Raw genomic sequence first — 15,838 nt, 5'->3', positions numbered from 1 at the left:
AGACAGTCCCCTTTCTTGCTGTCCTTATATCCTCCATTTGTCGCTACAGAGAAGAACATCTAGTAAAGCATGTACTTTTAATGATTGCAAGCATTACTCAAGGCTGCTATAACAAAACACTCCCAGCGCAGAACTCGAGTCTGATGCAATTGCAATCTTGGAATTTTTCTTTTCTCTGTGTCTTTATGTATGTAGAAACCATACGGTGCACACACCTCTCTGTCTACATAGACATATATTTACACACACACATACAAATGTCCATCTACTCACATATATAAACCCCATAGATGCATAAAATCCATACATGCTACCTAACTGTACTTTTACATTAATCATAAAGCTTTATCCTACATACAGAGTGCAATTTAATCTTTTCCTTTCCCTTTTACACAACTTGAACCTGGCTCTGAAAGAGACCATTTCTTTCTGTAGCAGTTTTCCTGGGAGACCACCACCCCCACCCTTCAACAGGATGATGGTGGCATGTTCTCAACAGAACTTCAGAATTCCCTCTCACCCTTGGCCTAGCACAACATAGATTTGATGCGTGCAAGGAACTCTCTAAAATCTCTTCCCTCTCCCACTCTTGTCTCCAGATAATTAAAAAAAATCCTTCTCCAGTCCAAGAACTTTGTGTCCTTGAACTCTATGTCATTAGCTGTCTCTACATCACTAGATTTTTTAAACATTAATTAAAAAGAGGAACTACAAATGCAGTGTCCTAACTGATGTAATAGTGAAGTTGGAATTCTAACAGCTATGAAATTGTTGCCCATAAATTAATAATAATTCATACTTTTCACGAGGCTTTATATATTATTATGAAAACTAATGTTGCATTCAAGCTTACTTTGATTTTAATATTGTTTCCAGTACAGAAAATATCAGGATTCAAAACCAAAATTACTATTATAGACGAATATAAAAATAAATTTTAAAAACCCAACCCCACTGAGCAACCATTACTATCTTCCTCCTTCCTCCTACCTGTCTATTCTTGCACTCAAATAATTCTGAATTACAGTGAGATTTTTCAGACACAAAAATCTGTTTCAGGCAATGAAATCTTCCAGTAGCCCAAGGTTCAATGCTCCTGTAACTCCTACTAAAATCAACAGCTTAATTTATCATCCTAAAAGACAGACCAAGCTGCTGAATTACATCCATCCACTTTTAGAACAGGCAACTTTTTTTATTTTTTTTTTTAAATAAACTTACCATACATTTCTCAGCAAAGCACAGAAACAAAGTAAGTACAATGATGACTGCAACAATGCCAAAGGAAATTCCTAGCTTTGCAGTTCTAAACAGAAGAGAAAGCAGTAAACAAACCACTGTTAAATGAAAAGACATTTTCAAACTGTAATTCAGACAAATGTTTGCTAACAGTGTCTCTTTAAATTTAAATAGAATTTTTCTTCTAATAGCACTGGATGTCCATACCATTGCACAGGTTATCAGAATTATCAAATATCTGCTTTCCCAGAAGTATGAGAAGTTCAAAGTTCCCTCCTTGCATGTCTATAGACAGAAGGATCACCAAGCACATTTTAACCAGCTAATCCCATTTTTCTAATGCTTACTCAACGTGCTTACAGCCAAGTACTCTTATAAAACAGTATTTCTCACTTAACAGATCATCTCCCTGTGTGTACTACTAAGCAAACACAATATTAAAGAAATATTTCTATTTTATTTTCATTCTGATATCTAGGCTGTTATGCCAACAACATGAACGCACTCCTTTACTAAGGGGTGAATTAGTCCTAAGAGGCCTATGTTTCTTAAATGCAAACACCCAGGAAATCCAAAAGTTTACACTTCAAAAAAAGTTTCATGCACGTGAGTTTCACTTTAGCTGTTGGCTAATTTTAATTATAAATTATTAAAATACTGATACTCACTTTGGCATTATAAGCATCTGTATCAGAAATATACAGAGGAACACAAAACTGGCACATGCGAAGTAACTCTTCAGTTTTAGAATAGGAATGGTGCGATACTGAAACACAGATTACAATAAATCTTAAGGGTAATTCCAGAGATATTTTAAATTCTGTTACATTTCTGTGATGACACATATATGCAAATGTATACTGTACTACTAAAAACATACATAGAATTAAAAGGGAAAAGAAAAACACCAATTAAAATTCACTTGAACATCTGTCAAGAAAAGCAGTCCAAAGGATAGTTTTAAACATAGAGGGAAATCCACTGAGTATGTAAATCAGCACTTCACAGATACACGTAGTCAAAATCCTTATAAAAAAAGGATATACACAGAAGTAAACCTAAAGTGTATACGCACACACACACACCCCCCAGTAACTACATATGGTACACCACAGCATGGTAAATTAAAGAACAGGTATTCAAACAGGAAAAGTACACTGTACCTAACAGATAACTATTATATTTGCCATGAAACAACCACAGAAAGCAAAGTATTTTCATTATGGAGGCAGAAATACTGTTTTTTTCTTTTTAAATTCCATTACTTTTGAGAGAAGGTCTTCATATAGTAAAGTTACCAAACTCCTACTAAGTCCCTTATAGCAAGAATTTAATTGCAGGTTAGAGACAATCTCCTTTAACCTACAGAATTAGCATTCTCAAGGAAGAACGCCCAACTCAAATGAATCATGAGATCTGCTTTCAATTAGTCCCTAAAAAGCTCTTGGGATGTACAGTCACCTCCAGAATCCAGTTTCAGAACGAAAAGGCAGGCTCATATACATTCTTAGGCTCCTCTGAAATGCAAATCTAAGACCAAAAAGGCTTATTCTGCTCTTACCAACCTCTTTTTCAAGACCGGGTTCTGCAAAAATCAGTGAAAATCCCCAGAAGTCATCCGATTTGCCACACCATGGACTGCATTCAAAGAGACACGTGTTACAAAATGTACGCGACAGGCCAAGGAGACTACACAAACTCATCGTTGGAGCTGAGCCTCCACAGCGCACAGGGTGAGAGTGCCACTGGTTTACAGACATTTGACCATTCTACAAGGTCTTTTGGTTCCATAGCATAACATACGAGTGGTTAAGTTTTTATGTAGCTGACAGGCAGATCCAGAACACTCTTCACAGACAGCGGTGTCTGCCATTTACATGCAAAATGTAACCCCAGAACTTCCCCAAGGTTTACAAACAGCAAAGTATAATAGCAGACGTTAAGAGATGGCTCACAGCCTCTGAAAATTTCCCCTAAATAATATCAGGCCCCTATCAGGAATAGCTGAGGTACAGTGATAACAGTCTGGCTAAAATTTAGATGAAAGGAAAGAGGGTTTCTTCTCAAATGCAGTTTTATATTTGATAGGAATTTCAATAATGCATTTTAAATTAAAAAAAAAAACCCAAACCAATAAACTTGCCTATGTTTAGCTGCTTCTAAATGCAAATACAGTGCCAAATGCACCACCCGCTGCTGATAGACCACCTACCTTCAGTGAACCAGACACTAAAACAATTTTATTACCACCCCCAAAACTGTGTTTGACTTTATGAATAGGTTTTGTTTGAGGACGGCACCCCGTTTCCTGACGCTTCTTATTTTAATAATCAGAACACAAACATTACTTCCTATCCCATCCTACAGTGCACGTCAGCTCATTACTTCAGACAGTCATAAGAAACAAGGCAATAATTTTGCTGTTTCATAGCACTACGGTGCATCGAACAGCTAGACTAACCATTGGCTTCTTACTATAATAATGCAGTAATATTCTCATGATATTAAAATTAAAACCAAAAAGGAACTAAAATAAATTTTTAAAAGACCCAAAAAAAAGGCAAGACAGAAATCCTTTTAACTTTTCATTTTTGAGAATTAAATTTTACATCCAGACTTAAAATTGAAAATGCCCATTATTCTCAAAGAAAAGATGAATAAAAAAATAAAATACTGCATACTTAGTTGAACTCAGGCCCTCAATGGTTGACATCATTTCATCATAAATATCTTCCTCTATCCTTCCCTTCTGAGATGAATTTCTGAGAAGAAAATGAAGCGCATGTCACAAATGCTGTTCAGCATTAATGGCTGCAGAGGACCACACTTCCTCAGTACACAAGTGGGGGAAACTACCAGAGAAGTTAAACAAGAATGCTCAAAGCTGATGAACACACACACTCATATGCACTTTACTAAGCATTTCTCTAGTTACTCATATCATGCACTTCTCAATATAATATTAATAAAATGTCTTACAAGTAAAAATCATCTACTTCATTAACTCAGTAGTACAGGTACGGTGTAAGCATTTCTACATATAGTGCAAATTTTTTATTACTTTACAATGGCATGAAATAATACTACCAACCAAAGACATATCTTGTAAAATATAATATATATTTACCTACAATATTATGTTAAACTGTATTTATTTTGTATTAGAGTATTTACAAATAAAATCTAGTATTTTTGGTAAGAAAACCAAAAGCTGTGGTAGCATAAGCAGTTACAGTATATACACATAGACAAGTTTTGAGGTGCTTTGATTTGTTTTCCACTGCTCTATGTCCCTTACTTCCCTACTCCCTTCCATCCTGCTACAGCCCATAAAGCAAAATGCAACCTGAGTGACTGAGGGACCAGCAGGACGAAGAGGGGGAAGCTTCTTTTAGAGTCTGCAAACAATAACAAACCTGAATTGAGGAGTCTTAAAGGCCAAAGATTCAGCTTAACCTTTCTAATGTAGCAATACCATACAACAGCGATTAATCATCCAGAAGATCACACGCTTACAGTACAGTGAACAGCAAGTGGAACACAGGATCATGTATTTAACAAAAAAGAAAAAAAAAAGTAACTGACAAACCTATCTGAAGTTCTCTGGCGCCCAGTGGAACACAAAGGTATTTCCTACATCAAATAAGGAATTAAGCATAAGTTACTCAGAAGATAGCAAACAACTATTGAAAATAAACCTCAGAAAGCTGCCAAAAACATTTGTATTCACAAATAAAAATAAAGAGCCATTCTCAAATAGAAAAGTTTATAAAAATCAACCCTTTCCAGCAATGTTTTCTGCTTTAGCAAGTGAACATTTTCTGACCAAAACAATTGTTAGAAGATAATTGAACAGATCTTTTACTTTTCTCCACACACTGAAATAACTAACATCAGCAGAAGCAAGTAGACTGGAAAACACTTCCACAAGCCTGAATGGCTGGATAGTTAATTTAAAATCTAATTGTAATAAATTTATTACTGCCTGTGGACAGCTACCTGTCCACAGGCAGTAATACAGCCTTGGTGTGCCTCCAGGAGCACGCCTAAAAGCATGCACATGCCTTTCAGTTTTCAGGAAGGACAGATGGAAGGGAAAAAATGAATTTTCTTAAATTTTAAAATCTTAAGAATTCTTAATAATTCTTTACTGATAAATTCCTGTTGCAGGTGGAGCACATGGAGGGACTGTTAATTTTCTACACTTTTTAAGTAAATGTTGAGTGCATCTGGACACTGGGATGAATTATCTTTTTTCCAAAACTACTTGTAGTGAGCAGGACCACCAGATAGTAAAATGTCAAGAAAAAAAAGACAGTTTCAAAGTTTTACTTTTACTTTGAAGGTTTACTATGAGCATAGCACAGCAGAGATTGGCAGAGTTTGAATACTTTTAAGTTCTGACAGAAATTTATTGCACAGATGCCTTCTTAGTTCTGTGTACACACTGAACACCAACCGTAGAAATGCAGCCACAAAAACCGTGTCAGGTTTCCAGTTTCACACCATAGACACGAGAAGCAGTTTGCAATTGTAGGATGGCAATCGTTACTTTGACCCTCACCTTTCTTCGCCTTCCTTGTGAAGCTGAAGAGTCACTGCTCACGCTTTCTCTGTGGTTCAGGTGGGCAAACGGCCGGGCTGCTCCCCAGGACTCTAAATAACGCGTCATCCGAACAGAGGCTCGCATCTTCAGCCCGTCATTAACTCTTGTTTTAGGGAGATGATTATTTGATATGCATTGTTTGGACTAACAGAAAAAAGGTATTCATTTAGAAAACAGAAAATTATACAAAGTACAAAGAAACGAAGCTCTCTGTACTCAAACAGTTTAGGACTATATAATCTAGCTGTTTAGTAGGACTCTGAACTCGTATCAGGAACATGTCAGCCAACCTCCATTCCTTTATCTGATTTAATTAATGTGAGCTACAGCAAAGCATGACATAACGAATTTGCTTCAGCTGTCTTTACAAGCCTTCACTTGTAACACTGCAACATTCAGACTTGCTGGTTTATTTACTATGATGCAAGACACTGCAGGATCTTACGAACAGATACGTTTCCCTTGCAGTCAGCACACCAGCAGGGGAAAAAGATTCCCAATTCCTGAGCGAGGGTGTGTCAGAACTGTGGTTAGGAGAAGATCCCACAAATTACAGACTCGACATTAGATTATATCCCTACGTCACAGGTGAAGGATCAGGCAGTATATACAGGGTATACAGTAATACCTTTGTGGGCCTACAAGGAAGCTAAAACTACAGAATAAAGTGATACATCAGTGACTGGTTATTCTCTAACATCACAAGTGAGCAGGGGCTATTTTAATAGGCATAGATCCTCATTCTGAGAATATGTGCTATGTAAATGTTGGGGGGTGGGGTGGTTGCAGTGTTGGGTGCATAAAACATACAACAAAGATAAAATTGCGTTCTTGCTAATTAGAAGTGGCTCTATACTGCTCCTTCCTGTAAAGGCCTTGAAGGAAAGAGGTTTGTAATTTTCATTCTTTTTTTCTTTTGAAATATTTTACTCATCAAGCACAAGCCAATTCAAAATAGCAATGCTCCAGGTGTTTGCAGTTACCAGGCTTTAAAGGGGAAACCAACAGTTGCTAACTTCGCACCTTTAAAAGAAGGTGAAACTCACATCTAAGATAGCGAGGAAGATGCCAGAAGCTATTTTACAGGGAATATTCTGTCTGAAAGTGCCCACACAGTACAGGTATTCTTTCATCACTGTATCCTACCTTTTGACCTGAATTTGTGAGAGAGACACTTCACACCAACACAGTCAAATACTTATTTTTACTCTAAGGGGACCACATAAGAGGTTTCAGCACAACACTTACTACCTTCAAGCTAACAGACATGTCATAAAACAGGATGAGCTTTCAGATCTGAAGTCCCAAATCCAAGCTACTCTGATGACTCATATCATGCTTTAATCCCGTTCCTGAATTAAAAAGGTGTATGCACCACAGACACCTATGTACCTAACATGTATGTATGCATTTGAATAAATATACATGCTCAAAAACATGCACATACCCTTGGATCAACCACCAAGTAGGTTTTGATATTCATGGATTCAAGGTAAGGATCCCTCAGGTGTCCATTGCCTTCTTCTACTTCATAAGCTTTGCCTAAGTGATTTAATGTTGCTTCAGTGATGTGTACACGGCTGAGAAGGGCAGAAAGAACAAGAGACCCAAACACTTACAGAAAGGTCACATTAAGCATTTCATTTACATTTCAATGGCCACTGCGAACATTTCTGCTTTTCAGCCATCTTGTGCTTTGGCTGCCAACTGCAAAATCCTGCCAGTACTTGAAACTGTATTTACAGTCCCCTTTCCTGTGGTTCTTCATTACACGTCTTTCACAGCAATTATGCTAAAAAACAGTTTCTAGCATGAGATGGTAGCAGTATAAAATTAAACTGAAATAAGCAGAGACATGTAAGAAACAAGAAGAAACGTCATCAAAGGAGGTCTGATGACTGACAAGACAGTCACAAGCAGGTTGTTTCAGATGGCAAGAGCTGCAGTGAAAGCTCACACAAAATGCAAGCGAGGACTGTCTGATGCTAGAAATGCACGAGGAGGGGAGGAGATGGTTACAAAATCTGGAAAAAAGCTGGAAAAGGTTTTTTGTTAACTAGGAGGGTAAGTCTGAAAGCCTGTCTTTTCTGACTGAAACAATCAGAGAAAAGCATGACACAGCAACAACAGCAATACACATCCAAGACACGCAACTAGTATTTTTCTGTATCCATTCACACTTTCCCTCACATGTAATTTAGTTCAGTATCCCAAATCACCTATTTCCATATAAAATATGAGTAATACCTTTTCACAGAATTTCTCAACAAGAAACTTGAGCGTGTTCATAAAATAGCATTTATTTTCTTATATCCTACTTTCTCATTGTTCATCTTCTCACAGCTTTTCTCACTTTTCCTTAGCACAGAAGGGTTAAACACTGTGCTGTCGATCCTACAATCCCTCAGCACAGAGCTGGGAATAGAACATTTCCAGAAAGCAAGCTGACAGTGCAGCACTCTTGCCTAACTACAGAGAGCAAGGGGATCACTGTCCCATCTCCTTTTATCTTCCTTACGCTGGATATAGGTTTGCCTGAAGATGATTTAGCCAAGACATGGAGACCACTGGCTGCAGCTTCCCACAACAAAGAGTAAAAAAGTTCCTCAATACTTTTGGAGACAAAAGGTAAGAGTTTTGGAATATAAAGGATGCACTGTTTTATTTGCTTACTGGTAATGGTCTCCAAAAAAACTGGTTTTTCAATTGTTACCTTGATTATGCAGTTTTGTAATCGAGGTAAACCTTCACATCTGAAATTTTAAAGCATCATTTTCTCCCAGAGGCTGAGGCATACTAAGTGATGTCCGTATTAACTGAGCCTTAAAACAGAATCACGTACTGCAGCAAGTTTTCTGTGGTTTTCCACTGATCTCAAAAAGCAGTACATTTGTTCACTATCAACCATTCTCCATTTTACTAAGCTTCCTCTCCCCTCTTCCCCAAATCACACTGTCAGAATACATTTCAGATCTTACTGCAAACTTCTTTCCATTTCAATTACTATGCTGATGATTTCTCAGCGGTTATTAATGCTTAGTGGATTCCAGGCTCAGCACATCACCAAAAGCTGCTACCACTAAAGCTGTCTCCGAAAGGCAAGCTGTAACATGCACTCTTGCACTTCCCATGCTAGCACAGAATACCTAGCATACTGCACTCTGTGCTAACAGCCCTGAGAATAACATCTTCTGATCTTTTACGCATATTCATATTAGAGAGAATTGGTCATAAATGCATTTTTAATTTTTGTTTTATGCTAGTCCTTTCTGCTTTACTAGTGTACTATATTGTTAGGGATACAAATATTTTTTTAAATCAGCAAGATAAACAAGGATACTCTGTCAATGGAAATAAAATATTTGTAACGCTAGAAGTTTTCCTGCATCCTTTCTAAAGTCTTTAGAATTCCTTCATTTACAGAAAACCAAAATATATATACTTACTGTTTTAAATAAAAACCTCAAACTGCTCCTAATGACAAAACTTCTGCTTCCAAAGGAGCAGGACTAGCTAACATTGGAATGGGAAATCCCAGACACGTAATTTTTACACAGAGCAGGAAACAAATAGAACATACCATCTGCAAAACGAATAGAAACCCTTCCTCCCTGTGAGGCTCAGTCTTCCACAAGTGGAAGGTTTTCTCTGGCTAATGGTGAAACACGTGATAAGCAAGTGCTAGACATGTGTAGATATAGTAAGTATTAAGTGTAATTTCTGAATCAGCATGCCAACCTAAACCAGCTTTATTACTAAACATAAGCATGAAGAACATAATGGAATAATCAAAGTTGTCAAGAGTAGGCAATGGTCCTAAACGTGACTAAGAAAATATGTTTTGGTGCCATATTCAGAGTCACGTTGTTTGCTTTACCAACAAAAGAAACTTTTACAACTCCATACTCTTGTTTAAACATGCTGAGTCAACATACTAAAACACTCAGCCTGGATGGTATTGCAACTGTAAACCAAGCTCCAATTAGTTTTCTTTCTATTTTGGTCACCAATGCAAAAGAATAATTTGATATGCATATCTCCTTATTACTTTGCAAAAACTGATTTTTAAGTTACAAGCATATACCTAAAAGCTGTCTGAGGCACAGAAGTAGTAAGAAATCCTATAATGTGACTGGTTAGAATCCCTTTCCAAAAGAAACAATTACTTCAATGCTTAAACATACACCCACATGAATGCCATTCAATTAATAACTACTAATTTACAGACTACCAAGAACCTACAAAATCATGGTCTCATTTAGGAATGGAAAAAGGGAAACTATTAATATGGTCCTTTTTGATGCAGACTACAAAAAAGTTTCTTAGCTGGAGAAAATACAAAATGCTAGTGTTTTCTAAAAACATTTATAGTTGTCCTTTTCAATAAGAATCTTAAAAAAGGCAGCATGAATATCAACCCCGAACCCAATGCTTTGCATTGATGAGCAGCACATGGCAAGTCCCATTACTGCTTGCACTCAGGACCACTCGTTTATCCTTCCCATTCTGCCCATGACAAATGGTACACAGAGAGAATACGCAACAACCAGCAGCTCCAAACTCTCCTTGCTTGGATGCTCCTCATCAAGCTGTATTTTAATTACTGAGTTGTGTTTTTGGGGGAGTAAGGGTGGTGAATATAGAGCTAATACAAATCAAGTGGGACTGATCAATAGATTAACAGAAACATTAGGTAAATACGCAGCTTTGCCTTGTCGATATAAGTAGCATAATCTATTCTTTAGCTAAACTTACAAATATAGTGCACACCACAAATTAACTAAGTCAACATAATGCACTGCTGAAGGTACATGTTTCTCCAATGAAGGGAAGGTAAAGAAGCAGTTGCTTGCTTCAGAATAGAATTTTATAGTCCATTGAAAACAAACTCAGAAAATACTAACATTTTACAGCTCTGGTAAGTACACATTTGTACTGTTTTCATCATCCCAGTATGAGGATTTGTGTCACAGCAGTTACAAATTCCAGAGTCATAAACCAGGATTATGAAAACCATGATGACAGAGTGAATCAGCACTGACAGGGACGATCCTCACCCAGGTACACCCGCAGACTCCATGCGGTTCGCCAAGGACACGTCGTGTGACCAGACGTCATACTGCCACTTACGCAGGCCGATCACGCCACACAGCACGTTCCCAGAATGAATACCAACCCGCATGTTGATATCCACTCCTGTGGCTTCTCTCACCTGCCTATGGAGGGAAGAGGGTATTAAAGTGTAAGTCACACTTGATTTTCTCTCCTCCTCCTGGAGATCTGTTAAGGTTTAGTCTCATTGCACACTTAATGCAAAGGAAAAAGACAAGCTTATGACCTAACGTGTAAATATCCAACTAATAAATACACTTTGAATGCTGACAAGAAAACAAAGAATGACTTTATTCAATAACTTCATAGCCTTTATACGCTAAAAAGTTTTCTGTGCTATACTTACTTTATTGCTTCGCACATGTCGAGTCCCATTTTAACACAGTTCCTGGCATGAACTGGTAAGGACACAGGTAGACCTGAGACACAGTAGTAACAGTCTCCCAGGATTTTTATTCTCATGCATTCATTCTCCTGTGAAATTACAGTAAACATATTTAACATTTTACTGCAAGTAGGCTAACACCACCAAAACTAGGACTTGTCTGTATTGTTTTGAGAAAGTCAAGCTTCATTCAATCCTTGTTGAAGCAAAGCTTACTTCTCTTTTCCCACATCCAAATCCCTGGATGTTGCTCACTGGAGGGTAACCAAAAGGACCACTTCAAGCATTTCTAAAATAAAATCACCTTGCTACTTTCTGACTTGATTCTTGGCACCGTGTACCATTAGGAAATAAAGATAAAAATAAAATTGTCACAGAATTTACCATCTAAAGGATGAAATCTGCTTATCTTTTAATCTTCATCTTTATTAACATCTGAATTAACCTGAATTATCTGCAGTTTGTTCACATTTTCCTCAATTTTTGCATGGCGACCTCATAAGTAACATTGTGCAGTATTGTAAAACCTGCACAGAATTTAGGGAGAAGTTAGGAATTAAATGCAGAAGCAAAACGAGCTTTTTTGTTTCAAATATAACTGAAGAGGAAGCCAGCACATGCTACAGTTTTCTATTGCTAAAAAAAAAACTCGCAATACTATCTGACAGCAGAAAACTCTTTCCTAACTGTGCAACACGGGGGACTGCTGTCCATGACTGGCTGCAGAAAGGAAAGGGAAAGAGCAAAGAGCTCCTCATAATGTCTTTCATTAAAACATTATCAAAGAATTTTAACTAAAAAGGCTGCAAGCAAGCCAAGGCTAATTCTGTGAGGCTGTATAGTGATTGACTGATGAGTAGAGATTGTTTAATTTGAGCTAGCTGACACCTTGGGCTGCCCAGCCCTCTCTGCTGTGGGAACGGCCCACAAATTCTTCAGTCAACTCCAGCATCAGCCCAAATCAGTGACAATTTACCAAACACTAAGCTGTTCTCCCTCACCAGCCAAAGCCTTAAGAGAACATCCAGCATTCTCCACCATCTTAAGCCACTGTCCTGGTTTTGGCTAGGATAGAGGTAATTTTCTTCCTAGTAGCTGGCACAGTGCTGTGTTTTGGATTTAGTATGAGAATAACGTTGATAACACACTGATGGTTTAGTTGTTGCTAAGTCGTGCTTACCCCAAGTCAAGGACTTTTCAGTTCCCCGTGCTCTGCCAGGGAGCAGGGGCACAAGAAGCTGGGAGGGAGCAGAGCCAGGACAGCTGACCCAAGCTAACCAAAGGGATATTCCATACCATAGAACATCGTGCTCAGTATAGAAACTGGGGGGAGTTGGCTGGGGCCAGTGATCACTGCTCGGGGACTGGCTGGGCATCGGTCAGCAGGTGATGAGCAACTGCATTGTGCATCACTTGTTCCGTTTTTTTCACCCTTACGTTTAATTCCTGACTCTTTCTCTTTCCTTTTCATTACAATTGTTGTTATTATTACTACTACTATTATTATTTTATTTCACAGAATCACAGAACGATCAGGGTTGGAAGGGACTTCTGGAGATCTAGTCCAACCCCCTGCTAAAGCAGGGTAACCTACAGCAGGTTGCACAGAATCATGTCCAGGCAGGTTTCGAACATCTCCAGAAAAGGGGACTCCACAACCCCCCTGGGCAGCCTGTTCCAGAGCTCCGTCACCCTCAAAGTAGAGAAGATTTTCCTCATATTCTGAAGGAAATTCCTGAGTCGCAGATTGTGCCTGTTGCACTTTGTCTTGTCGCTGGGCTCTACTGAAAGGAGCCTGGCCCCGTCCTCTTGACACTCGCCCTTAAGGTATTTGTAGACATTGCTAAGATCTCCTCTCATCTTCTCCTCCCCAGGCTAAACAGCCCCAGCTCTCTCAGCCTTTCCTCATACGGGAGATGCTCCAGGCCCCTGATCACCTTCACAGCCTCCGCTGGCCCCTCTCCAGTAGCTCCGTCTCTTGAACTGGGGAGCCCAACACTGGACACGACACTCCAGATGTGGCCTCACCAGGGCAGAGTAGAGGGTGAGGATCACCTCCCTCGACCTGCTGGCCACACTTGTCCTTACACAACCCAGGGTACCGCTGGCCTTCTTGGCCACCAGGGCACACTGCTGGCCCATGGGCAACTTGCTGCTCACCAGAACTCCCAGGTCCTTCTCCACAGAGCTGCCTTCCAGCAGGTCAGCCCCAACCTGTACTAGTGCATGGGGTTGTTCCTCCCCAGGTGCAGGACCCTACACTTGCCTTTATTGAACTTCATTTGGTTCCTCTACCAAACTCTCCAGCCTGCCCAGGTCTTGCTGAATGGTAGCGCAGCCTTCTGGCGTGTCAGCCACTCCTCCCAGTTTTGTACCATCAGCAAACTTGCTGAGGGTACACTCTGTCCCTGTATCAAGCGTTAAATTGCTCTTATCTCAACCCATGAGTTTTACCTTTTTCCAATTCTCCTTCCCATCTCAGCGGGGTGGTTGGGGGGGGGAGGGGGTGTAGAGTGAGCAAGTGGCTGTGTTGTAGTTAGTTGCCAGCTGGAGTTAAACCACAACAGCCATCCAGTAGGTTCTGAGTGTTGCAGCAAATGCCAAGCTTGAATAGATCAGCAGGGGAACCTAGCCCTAGATTAGAGCTATTAGACTTCAGTATCCAGCTCAGCGTCCACATTAGCCATCAACTTTTGTTAGGTAAATTGAAGGCTACAACATTTTTACATTATGGAAAAGATGACTGAGAATACTCCCTGGCAGAACAAAAATAGCACAAAAAGCAGGAACCTCTTCTTACAGCTTAACCACAGAGTTGCAAAAGACCTTGACTCACTAAATCCAGATATTTTTTAAACAGTGCGATTTGCGGACAGGAGTGAGAAATTAAAACATACCACTCAAAATCTGGAATATTTTCTACCTTTGTATCTGACGAACAGTTGAAAAAAAAAAAAAAGACCAAATGTCTAACCTCAGCTTCTACTTTGGCATAAAAAGCTCATAGCAACTAAGATGACATGACCTTGTGCGTTCCTAAGAGCTGCATAACAGCAATGCAATAGTTAGCAAGATACTCATATTTGCCAGTACTTGAAGTTTTAACAGCAACTGACTTCATATAAATACAAGAATTAGCAATGTCATTTATAAATATAAGAATTAGCAATGTCATTTAGTCAAAAACGTTAACTAGGATTAAGCCAGGTTTTAATCAGTGATATATTTAAGAATTTATTCAGTGATATCCACAAAGACTTAATTAAAGTTCACTCCTGTGCTATATTAATAATTTTGGTTTTCCCACTTTTCTGAAGAATTTTTAGAATTTCATAAAACCAGGATTTTCCAAGTCCGTTAATTTTCTAATTTGTATTCAGTATATCCAAATATAGTCAATTATGAAATCAAACCAACATTTAGGGGGGGGTGGAACTAGATGATCTTTAACAACCCTTCCAAGCCAAACCATTCTATGATTCTACGATCTCTAAACCATGGGAAGTTTTCATAGGTAGTCAGTCTTGACTTATGCTTCACCAATGTTAAATTTCTAGAACCAGAATTCGGGTTGGTATTTGCTTTTTTTGATATCGCATAAGATGCAATATAATGCAGCGTTTTGCCTCCTAATACAGAAAAATCAATGGATATGACAGAACATATACGCAGAACTAGGCTCAGCTGTAGAAAATAACAGAAATCACCACACAGAGTTAATCACGTGAACACCTATGTGATGCAGTCCCTGTAATCTGAGAACACAAAAACTTTGTGTTACAGCTGCAAAGAAATTAACTTCGAGCAGCACTTAGAAGTGGCACCAGTAAGAACTACGGCCAGCCTAAAGGGTCAGTAGTAAGGGCATGTCTTAATAGGGACCATTTTAATCTACTTCCCATTCTTACACTTTTCTGTAAGTATCATTACTAATTATTATTCCTGATCTAAATAACTCATTGGGGTCTGATGCAATATGACTGAATTTATGACTTTAAATGTGTGCCTGAGAGTTCTCCATTTGTAGAGCCAACAAATGATCCTTCTAACTGAACACAGCAAAGCTCCTCAGTAGACCTTGTATACAGTACCTCTTACAGCGCTATTACAACCATTTATTGCTGTCAGACAATTTCCTGAGCAATACAGATAAGCCTCCAGACTCAAGAATTAGAATTACAGTAACAACTTGCTAAATTTCTTATTCTTGTTTTAAATTCTATTTAAATGTGATTTTGCTAGTTAGCTTTAAAGCCAGAGCAGCCTCTGCTTCCTGACTTCAGACACTAACACGAACTGTCTTCAGTCTTGCAGGAAAGACTTCTTTTTCTAATGGTGGCCTTTATCCCTAGTGCACGACAAACTGCAACACCTACCTTTGCAATCTGATCAAACTTTCCAAAAAGTTCATTCAGCATCACTACTAGTTCCTTAGGAGAGCAGTCACTGGCGAGGCGAGTAAATCCTACAATGTCTGCATAAAGAATGCTGGACGA

At 38.8% G+C, this 15,838-nt stretch overlaps 1 protein-coding gene across 5 annotated transcripts in view; it reads right to left on the bottom strand.

Moving 5' to 3' along the window:
• The window catches only part of ADCY7 (adenylate cyclase 7), a 67,849-nt gene that overhangs the window by 12,613 nt on the left and 39,398 nt on the right, over positions 1-15,838 (bottom strand). For all 5 annotated transcript variants that reach the window (XM_056360387.1, XM_056360388.1, XM_056360391.1 and 2 more), the window contains 10 exons: positions 15,719-15,830; positions 11,304-11,431; positions 10,903-11,061; positions 7,293-7,425; positions 5,804-5,989; positions 4,829-4,872; positions 3,921-4,001; positions 2,805-2,877; positions 1,908-2,005; positions 1,222-1,306 (listed from right to left, as the gene is read on the bottom strand). In XM_056360387.1, coding sequence (XP_056216362.1) covers positions 1,222-1,306; positions 1,908-2,005; positions 2,805-2,877; positions 3,921-4,001; positions 4,829-4,872; positions 5,804-5,989; positions 7,293-7,425; positions 10,903-11,061; positions 11,304-11,431; positions 15,719-15,830 — 1,099 coding nt within the window. The remainder of the gene's footprint in view (positions 1-1,221; positions 1,307-1,907; positions 2,006-2,804; positions 2,878-3,920; positions 4,002-4,828; positions 4,873-5,803; positions 5,990-7,292; positions 7,426-10,902; positions 11,062-11,303; positions 11,432-15,718; positions 15,831-15,838) is intronic.

Source organism: Falco biarmicus, chromosome 15 (assembly GCF_023638135.1).
Source record: "Falco biarmicus isolate bFalBia1 chromosome 15, bFalBia1.pri, whole genome shotgun sequence".
NCBI classification, from domain to species: Eukaryota; Metazoa; Chordata; class Aves; order Falconiformes; family Falconidae; genus Falco; species Falco biarmicus.
Note: the sequence above shows the minus strand (reverse complement) of the source record. Positions and strands in the feature narration are given on the sequence as shown.